Source organism: Tarenaya hassleriana, unplaced genomic scaffold (genome assembly GCF_000463585.1).
Source record: "Tarenaya hassleriana unplaced genomic scaffold, ASM46358v1 Cleome7, whole genome shotgun sequence".
In the NCBI taxonomy this organism is placed as follows: domain Eukaryota; kingdom Viridiplantae; phylum Streptophyta; class Magnoliopsida; order Brassicales; family Cleomaceae; genus Tarenaya; species Tarenaya hassleriana.
The window spans coordinates 4,960,633-4,969,988 of NW_010969548.1; the positions used below are offsets into that span (position 1 = coordinate 4,960,633).

The 9,356-nt window shown below is 41.2% G+C and overlaps 2 protein-coding genes across 4 annotated transcripts in view; one reads left to right on the top strand and one right to left on the bottom strand.

Moving 5' to 3' along the window:
• Positions 1–478: 478 nt before the first annotated feature.
• Positions 479–7,565, top strand: LOC104801451 (K(+) efflux antiporter 2, chloroplastic). 2 transcript variants are annotated; one of them, XM_010524730.1, is made up of 21 exons: positions 479–701; positions 904–2,608; positions 2,742–2,913; positions 3,002–3,092; positions 3,265–3,401; positions 3,497–3,556; positions 3,682–3,801; positions 4,009–4,077; positions 4,195–4,260; positions 4,465–4,554; positions 4,759–4,863; positions 4,968–5,096; positions 5,296–5,505; positions 5,601–5,750; positions 5,943–5,996; positions 6,078–6,136; positions 6,465–6,531; positions 6,606–6,782; positions 6,881–6,937; positions 7,088–7,162; positions 7,254–7,565. In XM_010524730.1, exons 2-21 carry the CDS (start codon positions 975–977, stop codon positions 7,383–7,385), a joined length of 3,654 nt encoding a protein of 1,217 aa, XP_010523032.1. In that variant the 5' UTR covers positions 479–701; positions 904–974; the 3' UTR covers positions 7,386–7,565. The 2 variants fall into 2 exon arrangements, with proteins under 2 accessions (XP_010523032.1, XP_010523031.1); XM_010524729.1 differs by having other exon boundaries at positions 907–2,608.
• A 110-nt stretch (positions 7,566–7,675) lies between these two features.
• The window catches only part of LOC104801450 (putative threonine aspartase), a 2,755-nt gene continuing 1,074 nt past the window's right edge, over positions 7,676–9,356 (bottom strand). Inside the window, exons 5-11 of one of the 2 annotated variants that reach the window (XM_010524727.2) lie at positions 9,281–9,356; positions 9,100–9,181; positions 8,735–8,986; positions 8,476–8,639; positions 8,247–8,373; positions 8,065–8,169; positions 7,676–7,947 (exon numbers count right to left, since the gene is read on the bottom strand). In XM_010524727.2, coding sequence (XP_010523029.1) covers positions 7,858–7,947; positions 8,065–8,169; positions 8,247–8,373; positions 8,476–8,639; positions 8,735–8,986; positions 9,100–9,181; positions 9,281–9,356 — 896 coding nt within the window. In that variant the 3' untranslated portion in view covers positions 7,676–7,857. The remainder of the gene's footprint in view (positions 7,948–8,064; positions 8,170–8,246; positions 8,374–8,475; positions 8,640–8,734; positions 8,987–9,099; positions 9,182–9,280) is intronic. The other variant, XM_010524728.2, reaches the window with a different exon arrangement.

A 9,356-nucleotide genomic window follows, 5' to 3' on the forward strand; every position in this document is an offset into this window, starting at 1 on the left:
AGTCGGAAAAGGTCGTCCCTCGGACGTTACTCATATCATCACCAAAACCCTCACAATTTTTAATTTTAAAATTACATACAAAAAAAAAAAAAAGCTTAGTTGGAGGACTTTGTTCCACGCGCCCCACACGACTGTGGAATACAAAACCGGTGCAGCTATACAATGCAACCAATACAACCGGTTCGTTTTCAATATTCGGTCTGTTCATTAAAACGCATCAAAGTTGAAAACCATGAAAAATACATAAATTAATCTAAATTTAAGAAAATCTCAGATTAACCATTTTTTCCCTTTTAGGAATCTTCATATAATATAATAAACTACTATTAAACCGAACCGAATCCTGGTATTGGTCAGCCCAGACCGCGTCTGTATCTCACGCCCGTCTGATAAGCGCGTACGATGATGGAGAGCAATTGGGTATATTCAAGGCATCTTTTATTCGGAATGAATCTCCACACACGATGAAGGCCATTTCTGTAATTTTTCCAGGAGAACGGAAAAACAATCCTACCTTGTTTGGTTGGCGAGAGTGAAAACCCAGAGAGAGAAAACTTGGACGGAAAATTTGAAGAGCGCCGAAACGGAATTCTCCAGTTTCTGTGCGCAGCCACTCTGATCGCTCCTCTCTCCCTCTCTCTCGTCCTCCTCCACCATTAGCCCTTTCTCAACTCATTCTTCGCATCGACTTCCCATGACCGGTCAGTCTTCTCTCTTCCTCTGCGTTCTTGTATAGCTGTTCATATAGTTTTACTTGCGTATGTAGGTGTACCGGTTTTCTGTTCGCGCATATGAGTATTGAGTTTGGTTAATAGATCGCTGTGCGTGGTTCTTGATATTGTTCGTTTGGTCTCGAATGCGAATTTGCGGTCTATCAAACCGTGTCATTTCCGTTTTTGTCAGCAGGTGTTCAATAAAGGTTCGACAAACACGGTAGGCTTCTTTAGATCGTGTTCACAAGCTCGATTTGAGATATGGACTTCGCGTGTGGTGTTCAGCAGCGGAGTTTCCTTCATGGAGGTGAAGGGGCGGGTTACGGCTTAACCAATCGATTGCTAGGCCCCAAACTGTGTCACAAGGGATTTTGCATTAAATTTTTTAATCCGGCGTTTGATACTAAAGTGGGGGCGTCGAGAAGATTGAGGAAGAATGCTGAACACAGTGGCCCTTTGACTTTGAATGCCGTTTCCACCGGAAGATTCTGTAGTCATTCGCTTCCCAGAAAATCTTTAGTTTGCAGTGGTCGCGAAACTAAGAGTTTTCTGCAGGGATTTAGGTTAAATTGTCAAGCTAACGATGCTTTTGGAAATGTGGATGGGAATAGCCGAGATGCTGAATTTGCAGATAGTGGTGATGGGTATCTGGGGAATAGTTCAGAAGACAATGAGGTTACTAATTCAAAAGAAGAAGAAAAAGAAGTGAGAGAGGAGGCAGAAACACCTAGTCTGGAGGAACTCAGGGAGTTATTGCAGAAGACAATCAAAGAATTGGAAGTTGCTAGGCTCAATAGCACCATGTTTGAGGACAAAGCCCAAAGAATATCAGAAGCAGCAATAGCATTGAAAGATGAAGCAGCCAATGCCTGGAACGATGTTAACCAAACCCTTGACATGATTCAAGAGACAGTTGACGAGGAATGTATTGCTAAAGAAGCTGTTCAGAAGGCTACTATGGCATTATCTCTAGCTGAAGCTAGGCTTCAGGTTGTACTGGAATCACTTGAAACAGCTGCTGGAAATGATATTCGAGAAGCTTCTGGAGAGAGTGAGATTAGTGACGATGTTAAAGATAAAGAAGAAGTCCTTTTAGCTGCTCAGGATGACATAAAAGAATGTCGAGAAAATTTAATGAATTGTGAAGCCGAACTGAAGCGTTTACAGAGTAAGAAAGGGGAGCTGCAAAACGAAGTGGCCAGATTGAATGAGGTAGCTGAGAGAACACAGATTGACGCATTGAAAGCCGAGGAGGACGTTGCAAATATTATGATATTAGCCGAGCAAGCTGTTGCGTTCGAAGTTGAGGCAACTCAACGTGTGAATGATGCCGAAATTGCTCTCCAGAGAGCTGAAAAGTCACTTTCCAGTTCTCAAACCCAAGAAAAACCCCAGGGCCAGGTATTTTCTGAAGAAATTATTCTTGAAGAAGAGGAGGTTGTTCCAAGTATTATTGATGATGGGAGCCATGAGGGAGAAAGAGAGTTACCAATAAATGGCGATTCATCAATTGCCCAACATACATCAGATCTTGTGTCTAATAAAGTCGGCCAGAGCACTCAACAGTTTACTCAGCCTTACGAGATAAGTGATCATGAGAACGGAAAGCCAAGCGCAGACACTGTTAAGGATGTTGAAGCTGAACCAGAAAAGTCAAAGAATGTCGTCCAAACAAAGAAGCAGGAGATGCAGAAAGACCTGACAAGGGAGGCTGCTTCTCTTAATGCTCCAAAGGCATCACGGAATAAATCATCCCGGTTCTTTTCTGCATCTTTCTTCTCTTTCAGTGCAGATGAGACTGATTTCACTACTGAAACAGTTTTTCATAGTCTGGTGGACTCTGCGAAAAGGCAATGGCCTAAGCTAATTCTCGGAGTAGCACTGCTTGGAGCAGGGTCAGTCTATAAAGTTACTCTTTATTGTGTCATTGTTTTTGAGGATCGATGTTAAATTCCAAACTGTCCTTTTTAGTGATCATACCACAAACTTTGTCAGTTTTGATAATTGTAAGATTTTGATTCATGTCAGACTAACATTCTACACCAACCGAGTAGTGAGGAACAATCAGCTGCTTCAGCAGCCGGATGTTATCACCACTAGTGTAGAAGATGTTTCCTCCAATACAAAACCTCTTATCCGGCGGGTGCAGAAACTTCCCAAGAGAATCAAGAAACTACTTGAGATGATCCCTCATCAAGAGGTACCAATGAATTATGCATTTACTTGTTACTTCTAAGTCCAAAGCAGTTATTATGAAACATGATTTGATGACTTTTTCATATTCATAGATGAATGAGGAGGAAGCTTCCCTTCTTGATATGTTGTGGTTACTGCTTGCAAGTGTCATATTTGTGCCTCTATTTCAGAAAATTCCTGGAGGTAACAGAATTGTTTGACACCGCTTCTTAAATTTCTGTATCCATTATATATTGGATTTCTCTGTATATGTAGCTTTTGTTTCAGGATTCATCTCAACTCCTGCCATGTTCCTATCATGTCAGTCAAACTATTTTACTGTTGTCCAGTGATTTTTATTATCTGCAATGTATAGGCAGCCCTGTTCTTGGGTATTTGGCAGCTGGAATCCTGATTGGTCCTTACGGTCTCTCTATAATTCGTCACGTGCATGGAACCAAGGCCATTGCTGAATTTGGAGTCGTTTTCTTGCTTTTTAACATTGGCCTTGAGGTAAAGTTCACTGATTGATGTATTTGAGTGCTGGTCCTTTTCTTTTTATCTGTTTTTGATAGAAGTTAAGAGCTGATCTGTTCCTTTTGTTGCAGCTATCTGTTGAAAGGCTAAGTTCCATGAAGAAATATGTTTTTGGATTGGGCTCTGCTCAGGTCAATTTAGGAACCACATATCTCATTTCTTGTATCCACGTTGCCAGGCCCGGGATGCATACCTATTTTTATGCATGAAGCAGAGTTCAAGTCATCTAATCTAGTGTTTCATTTTCTTAATCCAGGTTTTGGTGACAGCAGCAGTAGTCGGGTTGGTTACACACTTTGTTGCTGGTCAGCCTGGTCCAGCTGCGATAGTTATTGGAAATGGTCTGGCATTATCGTCCACTGCTGTCGTCCTTCAGGTAAAATTTTGCAGTCTTGCTCTACCACTTTGTACCACTTGCTGTTATTTGAGTATGTGACTGTTTTATGGATGAATTCGTCTATAACTTGTACTATACCATGATTGGCCCTCTATAAGAGATTCTCTAGGAGAATTTATCGACAGACATTTTATTAAGTGTCTAGGTGCCATTTGTTTTAATGGATACAGTTGACTTGGTTTGTAGGTTTTACAAGAACGAGGTGAGAGTACCTCAAGACATGGACGAGCTACATTTTCTGTCTTGCTTTTCCAGGTTGGTTCATTATGCTGAATTAGTTCTGTAGTACATCTCAGAACAAATTAATGTTCTGACATGGATAGTGGCCACTATGCTGGAAAATCCTAATCGATTTGTTCCTATTCTTCCCAGGATCTGGCGGTGGTTGTTCTACTGATACTTATTCCACTTATTTCCCCTAATTCATCAAAAGGAGGGGTAAATTTAGCACTAGTCTTTTCCTGCTTTATCTTAGTTTCCCTTCATTTTGTGCTTTATATGATTGGACTAGTGTAATCAAATGAATTATTCAATACTCTCCTTTGGTGCTAGTATTGGTAAACCATGGCTAGTATCACTCATATATTCTATGTACTCATTAGCTATTATTACTAATAGGAGAACCCTCACTGGTTTTTTCAGGTTGGATTTCAAGCCATTGCTGAAGCTCTTGGACTTGCTGCAGTTAAGGCAGCAGTTGCTATTGCTGCCATTATTGCCGGTGGACGCCTGGTAAGCCTTGTTTACCTCTGAGATACTTCAACTTTTGACACTCAAGGTATTCCATTTAATTTGTAAGATGGAACTTATGATTTTCCACTGATGGTGCCATGTTAATGAACTTGCTGTGAAAGTATATTATTACTACTGCTGGTAATTATAATGCTTCTTTGCAATTATCCAGCCTATGCATTGACGTTCTTTTGGCATATGCAGCTTCTTCGCCCTATCTACAAGCAAATTGCAGAAAACAGAAATGCCGAGATATTCTCCGCCAACACACTTCTTGTTATTCTTGGGACTAGCTTACTCACAGCTAGGGTATGACCTTGACCTTCCTTGTTGCTTGTTTGAGCATTCCCTTTGTCCGTTATCCCATTTATTCCATCGTGCTAACGTTTTCAGTGTCCTGTTCTCTAAATCAGGCTGGATTGTCCATGGCATTAGGAGCATTTTTGGCTGGTTTACTCCTTGCAGAGACAGAATTTTCTTTGCAAGTTGAATCAGATATTGCTCCATACCGTGGTCTTTTGTTGGGACTCTTCTTCATGACGGTAATTCTATGAATTATCTTTTGAAATACGTGTATCAGTGCTTAAGGGTTTTTATAGGTTCAGGAAACTATCGACGATAAAAGATAGATATAAATAATTTTTTTTATTGTTCTTGTGAGATCAGAATCTTATTTCAGATGATTAACACGTGTATTCAGGTGCTTGGAAGAAATAACTGGTAAAGTTTATTGGATTTCAGGTCGGCATGTCTATTGATCCAAAACTTCTTCTTTCTAACTTCCCTGTGATAATGGGAACATTGGGGCTCTTAATAGGCGGCAAGACAATATTAGTTGCGATAGTGGGCAGATTGTTCGGCATTTCAATCATATCTGCAATTAGGGTCGGTCTTCTTTTGGCTCCTGGTGGAGAATTTGCATTCGTTGCTTTTGGTGAAGCTGTCAATCAGGTTTGTTATTAATTCAATTTAAATTGCGAAGATTGCCTTTCTACATATTCTCAATTTCTCACTTCTGCCGAGGACCAAACTGGTGTTTCCTGCAGGGTATAATGTCTTCCCAGCTATCTTCCTTGTTGTTTCTTGTCGTGGGAATATCAATGGCCATCACACCATGGTTAGCTGCTGGTGGTCAGTTAATTGCATCTCGATTTGAGTTGCATGATGTTCGCAGTTTATTGCCAGTTGAAAGTGAGGTGGGATTCCTCACATTTAAAACTCATCATCATCATCTATAGAATTAACAGCATAATTTGTAGTTGGCCATACAACGATATGGTGTCTCTTTAGCATCCTTTAGAAACACAACAGATTCCGAGTAATAATGAAAGTCACAAGAATATGTTGCAAATCGGCTGATCTGCTTTCTAACATGATTTTCTTTTCAGACGGATGATTTGCAGGATCACATCATTATTTGTGGATTTGGGCGAGTTGGTCAGGTTCAGACAACATCCACACTTATTGCTCGAATAAAAACCTCGCTTGAGAATCTTTGCTGACTTTCGATTTGTTACTGCCAGATAATAGCGCAGCTTCTTTCAGAAAGACTCATCCCATTTGTTGCCCTCGATGTCACAAGGTAAACTGATACTTGTCTAAATATTTATTCCTTCCCATCATTACTGAAGTGACATTCTGTGCCATTAAACTGCAAACTTGGCTTCAATGTGAATTTCATAATGTTCTATCTTTACTCACAGATCTCGTTTTTTTCCTTGACCTCTGATCTGAAAGTCTTGTTTTTAAGGCAATGTTAGTTACATCAGCCAATTTCCCATTCTTTTACTTTCTCATATTCTAAGCAATAAGATTTATGAAGCTGGTTTTCTACATGTGCAATGTATTTAAATAGCTTGGTCGATTTCAAGACCATCATTAACATAAAAAAACCCCTCCTATCATTACAGTGATAGAGTGGCAATTGGGCGTTCATTAGATCTCCCAGTCTATTTTGGAGATGCTGGAAGTAGAGAGGTAAAACAACCTATCGAAACAACTCCAAACTGAACAAGTTTCACCATCTGACATTCTCAATCGGTAACAAGCAGGTTCTTCACAAAGTCGGTGCAGAGAGAGCGTGTGCTGCAGCGATAGCTTTAGATACACCAGGAGCAAACTACAGATGTGTATGGGCACTGAACAAGTATTTCCCCAACGTCAAAACCTTTGTCCGTGCACATGATGTTGATCATGGCCTCAACCTTGAAAAAGCAGGCGCCACTGCTGTAATTGCCCTCCCCCCCCAAACCTTCTTCTGGTCATTCTCCTTTCTCCTTTCTCTTTCTTTGATTGTAGACTAAAATCTCCAACTGAAACACTGTAGGTTGTTCCGGAGACTCTTGAACCAAGTCTGCAGTTGGCAGCTGCTGTTCTTGCTCAGGTGAAATAGAGTATAGTTGCAGTATGAAACCATAAAAACCGATTTAATCTAATTTAAGATGGCTGAGTTCCTTGCATAATCTTATGTTTTTTTTTCAGTGCATGTTACTGAGGATTTTTTTCTTTTGTGCCCTGTGATGGTATGTTACAGGCCAAATTGCCGGCGTCTGAGATTGCGACAACCATCAATGAATTCAGATCGCGTCACTTGTCTGAGCTAACGGAGGTATGGAGTTGACTTGTTTGTTTCCAAATTTGGTAAAAAAAAGTTGTTTGAGGAGATGATTAACGAAATGCATGTTGTTTGAAAATGGAAGCTATGTGAGGCAAGTGGGAGTTCGCTGGGGTACGGATTCTCAAGGACGGTGAACAAACCCAAAGCTCAGCCGCCACCTCCACCTTCGGAAGCCTCCGACGACAACATCTCTGAAGGCACTCTCGCTTTCTGATCTTTCTTCACTTCCTCCGCCTTATTATTATCATCTCTGTACAGATTTATCCTCTGACCAGGATTGGGAATTGGGAATAGGAAGGAACACACTCAATTCTTCGACAAATAAAACAAATCGATATGCTCCCAAGTTTTGATGGGATGGAATTTCCCATAGGAAAAAAGCTTCTTCTTTTTTTTTCTGTTGTTCCTTCAATTGTTTTCTGGGTTTATATTAATATATTCCCAGAAGAGTATTGGCAGACACAGGTCGCTCCCCCAAAATAAGGTTCAGTCAGGACAGAAGACGCAGCGTTTCAATACTGACTTTTTTAAGTCTGGAACGACTCAAACTCGTTTGGCCATCGGCGGTGTCACCATCTCGTCTATCTGGTACGATTCCTACTTACCCCATTGTGATTCAGAAAAGAAATTTATCACTACTTTTCTCTCTTTGTGAAAAAAAGCCATTCAGGAAACACCGATGTCGTTCAGCACTGGTTCGAGCACAGATCAATCCGGGCTTCAAAATGTTCTATCATAGCTTCACCCTTCTCTCTCTTCTTCCTAAGAATCGAAACCTGTGTACCATCCGATCAACAGAGAAAGAATGATCTCAAACTTAGTTCTGAAGCTTCCCCTTGGTATACATACGAGGGAAGACCGCGTTGATTGATATCAGTTGCAAAAGGTCATACCTTTGGCTTCTCTATAGAACTCCCATAGTATCCCACACCAAAAGATGGTGACGAATAAGCAGCAGCTATCTCCACTGATCTCAGTTCCGATACATTCCCCAGGGCCTTACAAGGAAAACAGATTGATCAGCGTCAGGTAGAATAAACTAAAACAGAGATGGTACTTTTAATCCTGAACTCACAGCCACAGGAGCATCTGCTTGAACAACTAGAAACCCAGCAGTTCTGTTAACACCACCATCCTCTGAATCTTGTTGCATCACAGAACGTAAAACCTTCATGGCGGCAGATGCAGGACCAGCTTGTGAACTAATAGACCCAAGAACAATGCCTTCTTAGCTTTGTCTCAGAACAACAGCCCGGAAAACCACAAACCAAAATGCAAAAAATAAAAATAAAAATGATATATACAGCGATAATGAGGTACAGCATTCCCGAGCAGCAAATCCTCTCATGAGATACTCTCCAGAGCCAGACACACAACATCCAACTATAAAGGGAGCTCCGAATGGCCCTTTTGAGGATGCCCAGCAGCCAGAGCCATATGTTGCTGCTAAACCCACACGGCCACTAACCTGATGTTCAAGTTCAGGGATAAAAGGACCTATGTTCAGTCACATGGTGATTGTTAGGGGCTGATGGTATGGTACGTCGAAGAATGGATTATTACCACCTTCATTGCAATTCCGCCACTTGAGCAACCACAAGCTATGTGTCCTTCACTGTCAACACAAATAACGCCAACAGTGTCCATGATCTTGTCCTCATCTACTGTACAACATATGGATGTCTGATCACACACTCCATCATCCACGGTTTTGCTGGGCTGTCCTCCAGCAGAAAGGTTCCTTTCTGTCTCTGCATCTGCAAGCATTGTCCTAAACCTTTGCCACTGTGTTCTTGCTCTCTCTGTCAATAGCCACTGTAACAACATCAGATGCTTAAGATTGTGAGATGCTCCAGGTACACTATGTCTGAGCTGAAATATCATTCCCAAGAAAATTCAGAATTATGGTGTAAAGATAAATTTTCAACCTGATCAGCCTCTGATACAGTATCTGACGAAGCAACACCTTTGGACATGGCCCATAGCCGGGCACCTTCCCCAACCAAGAACCTAAAAGGCAGATCAAGAAGCTCAATGTCCGAAAGTAAACAAGCAAAAACTTCACATTTGGTATGAATGAACGGAAAGCAAAGAGCAGTCATTTATCACATTGGAGGTATGCGGCCTAACAACAAAGACCCCATCATCTGCTCTTTCACCAACAAAGCAGCTATCTTGATGGCAT

Bases quoted from the DNA above. Each gene is read 5' to 3' on its own strand.
- LOC104801451 (XM_010524730.1), top strand. From the start codon at position 975: ATGGACTTCGCGTGTGGTGTTCAGCAGCGGAGTTTCCTTCATGGAGGT. The intron at 6,783-6,880 runs GTAATTGCCCTC...GAAACACTGTAG, and splicing joins AAAAAGCAGGCGCCACTGCT to GTTGTTCCGGAGACTCTTGA. The intron at 6,938-7,087 runs GTGAAATAGAGT...GGTATGTTACAG, and splicing joins CAGCTGCTGTTCTTGCTCAG to GCCAAATTGCCGGCGTCTGA.